At 46.2% G+C, this 16,072-nt stretch overlaps 1 protein-coding gene across 1 annotated transcript in view; it reads left to right on the top strand.

Moving 5' to 3' along the window:
- The window catches only part of LOC136588101 (putative N-acetylated-alpha-linked acidic dipeptidase), a 73,003-nt gene that overhangs the window by 46,772 nt on the left and 10,159 nt on the right, over positions 1 to 16,072 (top strand). Inside the window, exons 10-14 of the mRNA XM_066587064.1 lie at positions 1,745 to 1,864; positions 9,484 to 9,566; positions 13,073 to 13,136; positions 13,244 to 13,311; positions 14,437 to 14,528. Coding sequence (XP_066443161.1) covers positions 1,745 to 1,864; positions 9,484 to 9,566; positions 13,073 to 13,136; positions 13,244 to 13,311; positions 14,437 to 14,528 — 427 coding nt within the window. The remainder of the gene's footprint in view (positions 1 to 1,744; positions 1,865 to 9,483; positions 9,567 to 13,072; positions 13,137 to 13,243; positions 13,312 to 14,436; positions 14,529 to 16,072) is intronic.

Raw genomic sequence — 16,072 nt, 5'->3', positions numbered from 1 at the left:
ATTGGCTCAGCGCTGAGCCAATCAGAGGCATGCCTCACTCACACCCATTCATGAATTCATGAATGGATGTGAGTCAGACCTGCCCCTGATTGGCTCAGCGCTGAGAGGCAGCAGTCACTCACCCATTCATGAATTCATGAATGGGTGTGTGAGTGAAACCTGCCTCTGATTGGTCAGGGCTGTGACCAATCAGAGGCAGATCATTCAGCAGGCGGGGATTTTAAAGCCCCGCTGGCTGAATAGTGCCGAGAAGCAGTTCAGGAGAACTGACAGCGGCCGCGGCTGGACTCCGGCTGCAGCGGAAAGGTGAGTATACAATTTTTTTTTATTTTAACACATTTTAGGATGAATTGCAGGGAAGGGCTTATATATTTAAGCCCTTCCCGACAATTCATCCCGCGCATGCCGGCAGCCCATTGCTTTCAATGGAGCAGCTGTATTGCCGGCTCCATTGAATTCAATGGGCAAACATCGTTCTTCTCTGTCACAGCTGTTACAGCTGTGGCAGAGAAGAATGATTTGTCTTCTATATGTTCTCAATGGGGTCGGCGCTGCTGCCGCCGGCCCCATTGAGCGCATATAGAGAAGAGAACAGGAATCGCAGATCGCACATAGGTGCGATCTGCGATTTCTGTTCTATAATTTATCGGACGAGCGCATAAAAAGCGCTCATGTGTCCGATACCATTGCAAAGCAATGGTTTTATAAAATCGCCGGACGCATGCGCAAATCGCGGCTAAAAACGCCCGTCTGACTAAGGCCTCAAGCAGTACTTCAGCAAATGTTTTACGCCAAGAAAAGAATAAATCTCCCCCACAATGTATAACTATCTCTATTCAAACCAGTTAGTATGTGGACGCTGATGTGGATGGGGCCAGGGGTTTATCATAGGTCTGTACAATATCACTACAAACAATTTGCCTGGGAAGGTAGAGAATCTGGAGATGTCGGGTCTATAACCTCCAGGATGCCCTATTAACCAGGAAGAGTTTAGCGTTATGCAACATTTTTCCCAGCATAGTGAACCCGAGGTGCATGGTGGTTCAATCTGAAGCGGGTGCTCTGTCACCAGCCCCAGCCGGCCACAAACTTTGGCCAAGTGTTGGCAATGAGGGCTCTGAGGCAGTAGCCCCAGATGGAATAAGCCTGGGTCTGGACACTATTGGGTAACCTCTACCCAGACTTCACACCCGAGGAGGAGGTGGTACAGCATGGGCACAAGCATGAAATGCTCAGCTGGAAAAAGTTCAACTCCAGACATGGGGCGAGAGTCTGTGCGGGTATTTAGAACCTCTCTCGTTCTCTGATTTCTGGATTTCTTCACAATTTAGACAAAGGCAGGAGCTGGGGTGTAAATAAATCTACCGATCCCTCAGTATGGAACCAGTGTTGAGTGTGAGAAGATGGGCCTCCGTAAGTGAGTTGTACCATACATCCGACTCGCGTCAGGATCCAAGTCACTGCCCAGTCTTGCATGAAAGTCCTTGCTTCTCCTCCCTTAGATCGCATGTTCCAGGGACGGAGCTTCATTCTAGAGCGAAAGCATTCACTCGTGCGAATAAACGATTGCACACACATAACAAATATACACAAACGTGCTCGCAGTTGCGGATTCTTCCTTATGCATAGTAATCGGACTTTTCTATAACTCCCCTTGTAGTTTCTCTGCAATCTTGTACAGACAGGAGCAGGACTGCTACAATGTGCCATGCAATGTTATTAAACAAGCCAATGTCCTTCTTAGACAGATATGTCATCCTTGGGGGTCACAGGGATTCCTGGGTGTTTGGAGGGATTGACCCACAAAGTGGAGCAGCTGTGGTGACTGAAATTGTCAGAAGTGCTGGGAAACTGAAAGGACGAGGTAAGAACTTTGAGTATTTCCTAATCCTGATTGTTTCTCCGAAACAACAGCCAATTCTTTAGTTATACGGTATGTTCTCACTACAAAAGGACGAAAGACATTAAATTCTATTCAACAAAATCAAACTAAATGCTCATATCATGCCCACTGGAGAGGATAGGGCTGTGCCACAGAGATTTTATTTTCCGGTTTTAAAATTTTACTATTAACACTGACCGTCTTCCATGGGCAATAATATAACTTGTGTGATAACTGCAAGAATATAACTACTATAATACTGCCCCCTATGTACAAGAATATAACTACTATAATACTGCCCCCTATGTACAAGAATATAACTACTATAATACTGCCCCCTATGTACAAGAATATAACTACTATAATACTGCCCCCTATGTACAAGAATATAACTACTATAATACTGCCCCCTATGTACAAGAATATAACTACTATAATACTGTCAACTATGTACAAGAATATAACTACTATAATACTGCCCCCTATGTACGAGAATAGAACTACTATAATACTGCCTCCTATGTACAAGAATATAACTACTATAATACTGCCCCTATGTACAAGAATATAACTACTATAATACTGCCCCTATGTACAAGAATATACCTACTATAATACTGCCTCCTATATACAGGAATGTAACTACTATAATACTGCCTCCTATGTACAAAAATGTAACTACTATAATACTGCCTCCTATGTACAAGAATATGACCACTATAATACTGCCCCCTATGTACAAGAATATAACTACTATAATACTGCCTCCTATGTACAAGAATGTAACTACTATAATACTGCCCCTATGTACAAGAATATAACTACTATAATACTGCCTCCTATATACAAGAATATAACTACTATAATACTGCCTCCTATGTACTGGAATGTAACTACTATAATACTGCCCCCTATGTACAAGAATATAACTACTATAATACTGCCTCCTATGTACAGGAATGTAACTACTATAATACTGCCTCCTATGTACAAGAATGTAACTACTATAATACTGCCTCCTATGTACAAGAATGTAACTACTATAATACTGCCCCTATGTACAAGAATATAGCTACTATAATACTGCCCCCTATGTACAAGAATATAACTACTATAATACTGCTTCCAATGTACAAGAATATAACTACTATAAGACTGCCTCCTATGTACAAGAATATGACTACTATAATACTGCTTCCAATGTACAAGAATATAACTATTATAATGCTGCCCCCTATGTACAAGAATATAACTACTATAATACTGCCCCCTATGTACAAGAATATAACTACTATAATACTGCTCCTATGTACAAGAATATAACTACTATAAAACTGCCTCCTATGTACAAGAATATAACTACTATAATACTGCCCCCTATGTACAAGAATACAACTACTATAATACTGCTCCCAATGTACAAGAATATAACTACTATAATACTGCCTCCTATGTACAAGAATATAACTACTATAATACTGCCTCCAATGTACAAGAATATAACTACTATAATACTGCCGCCTATGTACAAGAATATATCTACTATAATACTGCCTCCTATGTACAAGAATATAACTACTATAATACTGCCTCCTATGTACAAGAATATAACTACTATAATACTGCCCACTATGTACAAGAATATAACTACTATAATACTGCCCCCTATGTACAACAATATAACTACTATAATACTGCCCCCTATTGTACAAGAATATAACTACTATAATACTGCCCCCTATTGTACAAGAATATAACTACTATAATACTGCCCCCTATTGTACAAGAATATAACTACTATAATATTGCCCCCTATTGTACAAGAATATAACTACTATAATACTGCCCCCTATGTACAAGAATATAACTACTATAATACTGCCCCCTATGTACAAGAATATAACTACTATAATACTGCCTCTTATGTACAAGAATATAACTACTATAATACTGCTCCTATGTACAAGAATATAACTACTATAAAACTGCCTCCTCTGTACAAGAATATAACTACTATAATACTGCCCCCTATATACAAGAATATAACTACTATAATACTGTCCCTATGTACAAGAATATAGCTATTATAATACTGCTCCCTATGTACAAGAATATAACTACTATAATACTGCCCCCTATTTACAAGAATATAATTACTAATATTTTTGTACATAGGGGCAGTATTATAGTAGTTCTATTCTTGTACATAGGGGGTGTATTAAACTACTATAAGACCTTAGTCAGACGGGCGTTTTTTCGCGCGATTTGCAGATCGCATGACGGATGCGCATCCGCAAATCGCGTGACCGGTGCCCGAAAATCTGCTCCTAGCCGCGTTTCATTAGAAACAGGCCGGAGCTGTCCAGCGCATTGCATTCAATGGAGCCGGCAATACAGCCGGCTCCATTGAAAGCAATGCGCTGCGGGCGAGTGTGGGATGAATTGTGAGGAAGGGCTTAAATATATAAGCCCTTCCCTGCAATTCATCCAGAGAAGTGTTAAAATAAAAAAAATATATATACTCACCTGCTCCCGGTAGCTGGAGTTCAGCGCGGCCGGCCTGCAGTGGGTGTGAAGGGGGTGTGAGTAAGACCTGCCCCCTGATTGGCTCAGCGCTGAGCCAATCAGAGGCAGGTCTGACTCACACCCATTCATGAATTCATGAATTCAATGGGCAAACATCGTTCTTCTCTGCCACAGCTGTTACAGCTGTGGCAGAGAAGAATGATTTGTCTTCTATATGTTCTCAATGGGGTCGGCGCTGCTGCCGCCGGCCCCATTGAGCGCATATAGAGAAGAGAACAGGAATCACAGATCGCAGATAGGTGCGTTCTGCGATTTCTGTTCTATAATTTATCAGACGAGTGCATAAAAAGCGCTCATGTGTCCGATACCATTGCAAAGCAATGGTTTTATAAAATCGCCGGATGCATGCGCATGCGCAAATCACGCGAAAAAACGCCCGTCTGACTAACGCCTAATACTGTCCCTTATGTACAAGAATATACCTACTATAATACTGCCTCCTATGTACAAGTATATAACTACTATAATACTGCTCCTATGTACAAGAATATAGCTACTGTAATACTGTCCCTGTGTACAAGAATATAACTGCTATAATACTGCTCCCTATGTACAAGAATATAACTACTATAATACTGCCCCATATGTACAAGAATGTATTGTACTGTAACTACTATAAATAGACTTACCCGATGTTCGCTATGTGAACATAAAATGTTTGGAAAAGAGGTTATTGTGAATCTCTCCCTCTCGCTTTCCATGCCGCTTGTGTTCTGCTACCCCTCTCTCTCTCTTCCGCCCACCCTCTTCATCCCGCTTTTCTCTCCCCCCTCTTTATGCCGCTTTTCTCTCCCCCCTCTTTATGCCGCTGTTCTCTCCCCCCTCTTTATGCCGCTTTTTTCTCCCCTCTTTATGCCGCTTTTCTCTCCCCCTCTTTATGCTGCTTTTCTCTCCCCCTCTTTATGCCGCTTTTCTCTCCCCCTCTTTATGCCGCTTTTCTCTCCACCCCTCTTCCTGCTGCTTCTCTCTCTCTCTCTGCCCCCCTTTTCATGCCGCTTCTCTCTCTCTCTCTCTGCCCCCTCTTCATGCCGGTTCTCTCTCTCTGCCCCCCTCTTCATGCCGCTTCTCTCTCTCTGCCCCCCTCTTCATGCCGCTTCTCTCTCTCTGCCCCCTCTTCATGCTGCTTCTCTCTCTCTGCCCCTCTGTTCCTGCCGCTTCTCTCTCTGCCCCCTCTTCCTGCCGCTTTTCTCTCTCTGCCCCCCTCTTCATGCCGCTTCTCTCTCTCTGCCCCCCTCTTCATGCCGCTTCTCTCTCTGCCCCCTCTTCATGCCGGATCTCTCTCTCTCTCTGACCCCCTCTTCATGCCACTTCTCTTTCTCTCTGCCCCCCTCTTTCCCCCCACTTCTTCATGCCGCTTCTCTCTCTGCCCCCCTTTTCATGCCGCTTCTTTCACTCTCTGCCCCCCTTTTCATGCCACTTCTCTCTCTCTGCCCTCTCTTCATGCCGCTTCTCTCTCTCTGCCCCCTCTTCATGCTGCTTCTTTCTCTCTGCCCCCTCTTAATGCCACTTCTCTCTCTCCCCCACTTCTTCATGTCGCTCTCTCTCTCCCCCACTTCTTCATGCTGCTTCTTTCTTTTGCCCACTTTTTCATGCCGCTTCTCTCTCTCTCTCTCTCTGCCCCCTCCTAATGCCGCTTCTCTTGCTCTCTGCCTTCCTTTTAATGCCACTTCTCTCTCCGCCCCCACATCATGCTGCTACTCTCTTCCTCTCTCCCCCCCTTCATACCGCTACTCTCTCGCCCCCATTCATAACGATTCTCTTCCCCCCCTCCTTCATGCTGCTACTCTCTCTCACCCTTCTCCATGCTGCTTCTCTCTCACCCCTTCTTCATGCTGCTTCTCTCTCTCTCCACCCCTTCTTCATGAGCCTTCTATCTCTCTCCCCCCTTCTTCATGCCGCTTCTCTCTCTCCCCCCTTCTTCATGCCGCTTCTCTCTCTCCCCCCTTCTTCATGCCTCTTCTCTCTCCCCCCCCCCTTCTTCATGCCACTTCTCTCTCCCCCCCTTCTTCATGCCACTTCTCCCCCCCCTTCTTCATGCCACTTCTCTTTCTCTTCCCCCCTTCTTCATGCCGCTTCTCTTCCCCCCTTCTTCATGCCGCTTCTCTTTCTCTTCCCCACTTCTTCATGCCGCTTCTCACTCTCTCTGCCCTCTCCTAATGCCGCTTCTCTTGCTCTCTGCCCTCCTTTCAATGCCACTTCTCTCTCTGCCCCACTTCATGCTGCTCCTCTCTTCCTCTCTCCCCCCTTCATGCCGCTTCTCTCTCCCCCCATTCATAATGATTCTCTCTCTCCCCCCCTCTTTATGCCGCTTCTCTCTCTGCCCCCCTTTTAATGCCGCTTTTCTCTCTCCCCCACTTCTTCATGCCGCTTCACTCTCTCGACCACTTTTTCATGCCGCTTCTCTCTCTCTCTGCCCCCTCCTAATGCCGCTTCTCTTGCTCTCTGCCCTCCTTTTAATGCCACTTCTCTCTCTGCCCCCATTTCATGCTCCTCCTCTCTTCCTCTCTCCCCCCCTTCATGCTGTTTCTCTCTCCCCCTATTCATAACGATTCTCTCTCTCCCCCATTCTTCATGCTGCTTCTCTCTCTCACACACCTTCTTCATGCTGCTTCTCTCTCTCACACCATCTTCATGCTGCTTTTCTCTCTCCCCCCTTCTTCATGCCGCTTCTCTCTCTCTCCCCCCTTCTTCATGCCGCTTCTCGCTCTCCCCCCTTCTTCATGCCGCTTCTCTCCCCCCCTTCTTCATGCCGCTTCTCTCTCTCCCCCCTTCTTCATGCCGCTTCTCTCTCTCCCCCCCCCTTCTTCATGCCGCTTCTCTCTCTCCCCCCCTTCTTCATGCCGCTTCTCTCTCTCTCTCCCCCCTTCTTCATGCCGCTTCTCTCTCTCCCCCCCTTCTTCATGCCACTTCTCTCTCTCTCCCCCCCTTCTTCATGCCACTTCTCTCTCTCCCCCTTCTTCATGCCACTTCTCTCTCTCTCTCCCCCTTCTTCATGCCACTTCTCTCTATCCCCCCCCCTTCTACATGCCGATTCTCTCTCTCCCCCACTTCTTCATGCCGCGTATCTCTCTCCCCTACTTCTTTATGCCGCTTCTCTCTCTCCCCCAGTTGTTCATGCCACTTCTCTCTCTCACCCCACTTCTTCATGCCGCTTCTCTCTCTGCCCTCTCTTAATGCCGCTTCTCTTGCTCTCTGCCCTCCTTTTAATGCCACTTCTCTCTCTGCCCCCACTTTGTGCTGCTCCTCTCTTCCTCTCTCCCCCCTTCATGCCGCTTCTCTCTCCCCCCATTCATAATGATTCTCTCTCTCTCCCCCCTCTTCATGCCGGTTCTCTCTCTCTCTCTCTCTGCCCCCCTCTTAATGCCGTTTTCTCTCTCCCCCACTTCTTCATGTCGATCTCTCTCTCTCCTCCACTTCTTCATGCCGCTTCTCTCTCTTGCCCACTTTTTCATGCCGCTTCTCTCTATCTCTGCCCCCTCCTAATGCCGCTTCTCTTGCTCTCTGCCCTCCTTTTAATGCCACTTCTCTCTGCCCTCACTTCCGGCTGCTCCTCTCTTCCTCTCTCGCCCCCTTCATGCCGCTTCTCTCTCCCCCCATTCATAATGATTCTCTCTCTCCCCCCTTCTTCATGCTGCTTCTCTCTCTTTCACACCTTCTTCATGCTGCTTCTCTCTCTCCCCCCTTCTTCATGCCGCTTCTCTCTCTCCCCCCCATCTTCATGCCGCTTCTCTCTCTCCCCCCTTCTTAATGCCGCTTCTCTCTCTCCCCCCTTCTTATTGCCGCTTCTCCCTCCCCCCCCTTCTTAATGCCGCTTCTCTCTCTCCCCCTTCTTCATGCCGCTTCTCTCTCTCTTCCCCCCTTCTTCATGCCACTTCTCTCTCCCCCCTTTTTTATGCCGCTTCTCTCTCTCTTCCCCCCTTCTTCATGCCACTTCTCTTTCCACCCTTCTTCATGCCGCTTCTCTCTCTCTCCCCCCCTTCTTCATGCCACTTCTCTCTCTCTCCCCCCTTCTTCATGCCACTTCTCTCTCTCTCGCCCCCTTCTTCATGCCGCTTCACTCTCTCTCTCCCCCCACCTTCCTCATGCCACTTCTATCTCTCTCCCCCCCTTCTTCAGGCCCTTTTCTCTCTCCCCCCCTTCTTCATGCCGCTTCTCTCTCTCCTCCACTTCTTCATCCCGCTTCTCTCTCTCCCCCACTTCTTCATGCCGCTTCTCTCTCTCACCCCACTTCTTCATGCCGCTTCTCTCTCACCCCACTTCTTCATGCTACTTCTCTCTCTCCCCCACTTCTTCATGGCGCTTCTCTCTCTCACCCCACTTCTTCATGCCACTTGTCACTTGTCTCTCTGCTAATCCCTCCATGCCGCTTCTTTCTCCAACCCCTGTGTTGCGTGTGTCTGTATGTCTCACCGGGGCTTCTTTCTCTCCGGCATTTCAGCCAGCAACGATGTTCATAGTTATGCGACGGTGAAAGAGTGAGACTTTGTGCGACTATGATCGTCGCTAAGTAACTATTATACAGCCCTGTCATCTCTGGGCTGTGCTCCGGTACAGAAGACGGGGTAGTCTGCGTGTATCTGTGTCTGCGTGTGTGCGTCTGTCACTTCTTTCATAGCAGCGCTCCAGCCAGCAGGAACATTCATAGTCTCCTTAGAGAGAGACGTCGCCAGACTATGAACGTCGATTAGCAACACTTGAATCTGCATAACGGCGCTGCTGACTGAAGCGCTGCTATACTTACCATGGGGAACTTTGACGGGGCCAAACGGGTCACTGAATGTACCTGCCTCAAATTTTTTTGATTTTATGGCTGTGGTCAGCATCTAAGGAATTGAATCACACCAAAATCATCCTCCTAAGGTGAGGCAGACTGGTCAAACTGTGGTGCATGAAAAAGCATGTAGGCTTATTTATATTAGATACTGATAACTGTAGAGAACAATATCAGTACTGTGAGTGAAGGTAACTGGACATCCTGTTTACTGTCAGCACTCTGTACATATTATTCCTTTCAGGTTGGAGGCCAAGGAGAACGATGATTTTTGCCAGTTGGGATGCAGAAGAGTTTGGGCTTATGGGCTCTACAGAGTGGGCAGAGGTAATGGGTCCATAATCTCTTGGACTACGTACAAAACTGTATTGACCTTTAGATTGAACTGAGGAATGTTAACATCTAATCCATAAAGTAAACTTTAGTTTTAAATGTCACGTAAGAAGGGAGATGACACGTTTACAACATGCCTGTGTGATGTGGGGTAGGTGATTTGGGCCCCATTCAAAATGTCACGGACAATATGGGACATCTCTTCTGCCTCTTGACTGGAGGGGTTGAAGAGTATATTACATGCAGCTGCTGTTCTCTGCTGTCCCTCTGATTCACTGATTCAAAGCCCCATTTCCAGCTGTCCTAGATGGCTGACACAATCCTCCAACTACCTAATCCCCATAGTGCATTGGTAGTGTTCGACTACAATACACTATACCTGCTCTCTGACTGACCAGAGCTGGTCATGTGATCAGCACTTGCCAATCAGAGAGCAACACACAGTATGCAGTAGGTATCTGGAAAATTGCTGAGGCCATCCTGGATAGCCAAAAATGGGGCCTGAAAGTAGCAGTTGGCGTGGCAGAAGAGAAGAACTGCAGGTAATATATCTCCTTGCCCCCTCTTGTCCCAGGACAGAATTTTGTCCCGAAACTGGAATGTTGCTTTATCTTCTGGATGACCAGAGGGCTAAGAACTGCAGCACAAGCCTCTGCAGGACCAGGGACGCCACCAATGTAAAGTTTGGAATGCAGTTCCCAAACCCACGTGTGGCCAGTAAAGATATTTATCACTCTTTTCCTTAGGTTGGCTTGGTCTGCTTTAAGTATTCATAGTCATAACTGTAATGGGTATAGACGATATAGTCAGGCTCTGGGGCCTTAGGAGACCCATACAGTCTCTCCATATGAGGAGATCCCAATTATGAATGAAGCTTTATAGTTGGAGGCCCTACTACAGATGTTGCATTGGGGTCCACCAGCATCAAGTTATACCTCTGCAAATATTTATCCCTCTGGACGTATTTGATGTCTTGATCTCACACCTTATACAGTTTCTGCCCACCAACTGCCCGGCCCACAACTCATATACTGTAGCCCTGGCCTTTTCTTCCACGTGGCAGCTAAATTATGTGTTTCTCTTCTCGAGGCTCCATTGCTTCCCCCAGCCCACTGTAACATTTCTATGGCAGCTGCCCAGGCCTACACATCCTCACTGGTTGGGTCCTGACCACTTGTGCTAGGTTGTGTCTCATACACTACACCTCACACTCTACGCTCCATTGCAGACTGCAAAAATTCTGACATTGAAGAACGTTTTCATTCTCCTCTTCATAGGGGCCTTGGCACAACGCTCTCACGGCTAACATCCCTCGTAATATCAGTGCAGGGCTCCCTGACAACCATCTCAGCAAACTGACACTGCCTCCTGTGAAATGACAAACGTCTTCTGCGGGTTGGTAACCGAGATGACAACAGGAACCCACCAGCTAAATCCACACTACCCGGGTTTACCCCCCTACTTTCCAGGGTACAGGTTCCCTAGTAACTCTCAAGTTGTGGAACCATCTTAAAACTGCCAATTAAACGGTTTCCATATTTCCAGACACCAGTGGTTCTGGTATACAGATGGTTTATTTCCTCTCATCTCCCTTTAAATGTATAGATGTCTGCAGTAGGCTCCACCTAGTGTTGAGTACAAGCAATCAGAATTTTTAGCATGAAGCTTCCTGTTCATTATCAGCACAGATTATAGATATTTGGAAGTAATACTAACAATATGTGAAAGGAGGGGCCCCTGGGTGGTATTGGGGCCTTCCAGTAGATTCAGGGATAGGGGCTCACCTGATTCCTAAACAAACTCTGTGCTGCTGCGCGGATACCGCCAGTGAGGGACCTATCTTCTGCTGGGATATGAGGACTCAAAGCTCTGCCATGGGCTTGTACATTTTAAAGTCTCTACAGTCCCACTGTCGCATCATAAGGGAATGTAGCTTATGGCGAGACATGGCAAATGAGCCGCCTGTGATGCTGCTAAAGGTTTTATTGCAACAAAAATGGCAAACCACTTCCAAGTTTTTGTGGGTTATCTCTTAAACGTTGCAAACATAAAACTGTTTCCCCAAAATACGACCTACCCCAAGATAAGCCCTAGCCTAATTTTTGGGGAGTCTTGAAATATAAGCCCTACCCTAAAAATAAGCCTTGTTGCATTACAGTTAAACAAAAAAAAAAAAAAAAGAATACATTACCTCACAGGCTCGGTCCCAGTTCCTCCCGCTGCTCTCTAGAGGTTTGGCGTGGTTTCCGCAGTCCTCAGCCACTCGTACATCATTACTTCCTGGTTACGGGATTCATAAATTCCACCTCCAGAAATAGATGGCTGTGATTGGTTTTTTGACCGCTGCTCAACCAATCAGTCTAGTGCCGGATGAACCAATAGGATTGCTATGATTGGCCACAGCTCAGCCAATTAATAAATCCAGCCTCCCGATGGCTGTTGATTGGCTGAGCAGCGGTGGAAGAACCAACCAATGCAACGCTGAATAAACCAATCACAGCCATCACATTAGTTCATCCAGCGCTGCATTGATTGGCTGAGCAACTGGGGAAGAACCAATCACAGCCATCGCTTCCTGGAGGCGAGATTTATGAATCCCATAATCAGGAAGTGATGTTGTATAAGTGGCCGACTGCTGAAGGAAGCACATCGGAACTGTGGAGAACAGCGGGGGGAGCTAGACAAAGCCTGCTAGATAAGTATAATAGGACCTCCCCCCAAAATAAGACCCAGTGCCTCTTTTGGGGCAAAATTTAATATAAGACAGGGTCTTATTTTCGGGGGAAATACGGGTAATACAAAGTTCTTTACCTAACAACAAGTGTAGTCGTTCCACTCACCCTCGATCACGAGGACAGACTCTTACGTTTGCAACAATCATTGGAGGCACTTGGGCATGAACAAATAGTCTCACAAACAAGCAGGGAGGAATCAAGTCTTTTGTTATCCACTTACTCCGGTGAGTAGTCAGAACCCGCCTAACATTCTCCGAATTGAGGTCACCGTTTTATAGTAACGATGTGGACAACTTTGACTCTCAACTATTGTGAGCAACTGAGGTCACAATTGGCAGTCCTTGTATCGAGTCCTCAGTATCAGCTAGGAGACACATGCTCACCATGAGGGCGGTAGGGACTGAGAGTAGTCACGGACATCTGGGGCTGAATCGCCATTATTTCCAACGGTTTGGCTACTCTTCTCCTTACAGGCCAAACAGTTATAGGCCATGCCAGATGTTTCAGCACCCAACTGGAAGCCACATTCCCGCTGCAACAACTTTTGGTGTGAACTACGTCACACCTAGAGCCAGTACATCTATCATTGGTGCCTTTGTGCTCGAGACGTCCTAAGCCCCCATGTGACTCGCTGCAGCCAATCACAGCCCAGACTGTTAGTCTTTGGGAAGACTTAAAACTGTTTCATTACAAGACCACTAGAGGTCGCACTTAAGGCCCTTTTACACGGAACGATTAAATGTGTGTCCTGATTTTTGTCTGTAGGAGAATGTTAAACTACTGGAGCACAGGGCGGTCGCTTACATCAATGCGGATTCCTCAGTAGAAGGTAGATGTGAATACATATGTAACCCAATTGTCCCGTTTTAACCCCATCCTTTAGTCCCCTTCTTTAAGTACCTTTTCAATGATTTTAATCAATATTTTATTTTCCAGGGAATTATACTTTAAGAATTGATTGCAGCCCTTTACTATATCAGCTGGTCTACAGTTTAACAAAAGAGGTAACTATTAGGCACTCAACGAACTATTAAAAAGGGGTTCAAAGTGGTTGATAACGTATAGAAATCTGTATGTTGTGATGCCATTGTATATGTGATGACCTGGGATGTCCTAGGTGATGGCCCAGGTGTAGCCGGTTCTTCCCTGCTGATGATTGCGTAAGGGTAGGGATTTGAACTCCCTGCAGTCTTACTATTTGATACTCCCACTTCTGTTTTATTAACCCTTTCCAATCCAATTTTGGATTCATGGTTTCCTAAAAGGCTTTCTCTTTTTGCTGTTATACAACAGTGCCATCTGCTGGCTAAAGCCAGTGTGTGCGCCAGAGAGGCTCCGACAGCGAAGTGGCTGGCAATAGCCAGTAAGAATACCCTGTCGGACATCTTCTGACATTGGAGCTGTACAAGCTTCAATCAGAATGTAGGAAGACATCAGACAGTAGATTGGAAAGGGTTAAAGTGTTTTTCTGAGACTAAGATATTAATGTCCTATCCTCAGAATAGAATATAGGTCATTAACATCAGTTAATTAATGATCAACTGCTTGAAGTGACCTGTGCATACAGATGAACGTTGGGCCCCTTCAGGCACAGCACTGTACATTTTGACAGTACCCCATATTACGGCTCAGTCCCACTCACTTGAATGCGACTGAGCTGCACATAAACCAGGTAACCAATAAACAGGATGTCACTGGCCAAAGAACAGGCAGCATCACAAAGAAAGGAGGAGACAACAAGAGTGTCGTAGGCGGTGATGTCACAACAGTATTATTACTGTACCAGCTAGAAGAAAAAATGTATCACATCATTTATGCCTGTAAAAAAAATTTTTAAATGGTGTATTTGATGGGGTTTTTTGCCCCTCTGCCCTCCAAAAAAATGAATAAAATATATGTACTAATAAAACCTACAGTTCACCACACAAAAAACAAGCCCTCATACGGCCATGTCAAATGAAAAATAGAAAAGTCATGGCTTTGGAAAAGTGGAGATGAAAATCACCATGCACACCAAGAGCTTCTGTCAACTTACATCTATAAGGCATATGGGCTACTGTGACCAGTCGCATCTTCTAGCATTGCCTTCATGGCCAATAAGCTCATTTTGCTCCTTCCGTCTTCCTTAGATCCCGAGCCCAGATGAAGGTTTTGAAGGTAAATCCCTCTATGAAAGCTGGCACGAAAAGTATAACTGGACGGATTATAAGGATGCCCCAAGGTAAAGTGAATCATAGTGATAGGGATTGCAACTAAACAGGCTTACAGTATTGGGGGTAAAGTTTGCAAGGATGTCATGTGATCCCTATATGTAGTACTTATTCCGATTGAAATGGTTGTAGCGGGAGTACATGAGTGGCCATTCTCATGATTGTTGGGGTCCCAGCAGTTGGACCACCACTGATCAGATACTTACCTCCTATCCCATGGACAGCATGGTGTCTGTCCATGTCCAACAGTTATTTCAGTGGTCTCTGTATTAGCAGTAGTACACCCTCCTTCCCCAGTAATCACAGGCTCGCAGCAGTGCCCTTTCCCCAAATGTTACAGCAATGCCTTCCCCTTTTCTCCCCAGTATTTACAGCAGCACCCCTTCTTTCGGTAGTAGTTACATCTGTCCTAGATAGCTGCAAAGCAAGTAGCGTAGGAGCGAGGGACTGGGGGGCGGGAGGTTAGGACAGGAAAGGGTTAAGCGACCGGAGTAGGTGGGAGGAGTTAGAACAGGAAGAAGAGAGAGGAAGAGGGGAAGTTTGCCATTCCACGTGGAGCAAGAGAAGAGTGAAGACGCCCACCTGCCCGCCCTCTGAGCTGAGGGGGGTAAGGGAAGGGGTTCCCAGTTGAAGTGTCGTTGTTAAGTTGTCACAGCAGTAGGCGGTTATAGCGGTATTTCCATGCTAGCTGGAAAATTGAGGGTGCGTACAGGCCGTAACAGGCTTTCTCACGCCTCGAAAGGTTTTGAGAGTTAGGAGTTAAGAATAGTCGATAGGCATGGAAAGAAGTAAATAAGTTAAGGTTATATATTAATAAATAAATAAGCTGTGGCCTTCCCACATAGTTATGCCAGCATAAAGTAATATGGTTGTTTTAATAAAGAAGTTTTATTAATAAGAAGTGGTCCCGTGTTTTTTATCAATGGGAGCGGGGGTATGAGGTGGGGAGTCCCCCCAGTCCCTCCCCTTTCCCTTGTAGTCACAGCAGGGTTCTCACTTCCCTTTCCCAATTAAAGGGGTTATATCACAAAAGACTTTTATCACCTATCCATAGGGTAGGTGATGGTGGGAGTCTCAGTGCTTAGACCACTACTGATCCCTAGAACGAGGGTCCTGTGTCCCCCTCTCCTCCTCACGATAGACTCTATTTTATCTGACGTCACTGCAGGTTTGTATAGTCAGCCCACAGTGATGAGAAGAGGGGGTTATGGGACCTCCACCCTTGGGATTGGTGATGAGACCCTTGCTGAACAGACCTATCACCTGTCCTATGGATAGAGGATAAGTCTGTTGTGTATAATTCCTTTAAATACACAGTCTTGCCTTCCCCTTCCTCCACCAATAATAATGGAAACTTACCGCACTCCCTGGTAAAGAGTTGTGCTTTCCCCAGTAGTCACAGCAGTGCCTTTCCTGGATTTCCTATCCACTGACAGAAAGCCTCCGGCTTCAACATCACTGTCTGCTAACATATAGCGAGGGGCACACAGAAGGAGGGATTATATGCCATGAGCAGGCGCAACTCTAGCACAGTCTCCCACCAATCAGCTGATCC

This window comes from Eleutherodactylus coqui, chromosome 1, assembly GCF_035609145.1.
Source record: "Eleutherodactylus coqui strain aEleCoq1 chromosome 1, aEleCoq1.hap1, whole genome shotgun sequence".
Classification (NCBI taxonomy): Eukaryota; Metazoa; Chordata; class Amphibia; order Anura; family Eleutherodactylidae; genus Eleutherodactylus; species Eleutherodactylus coqui.
This window is presented reverse-complemented; position numbering and strand designations above follow the sequence as displayed.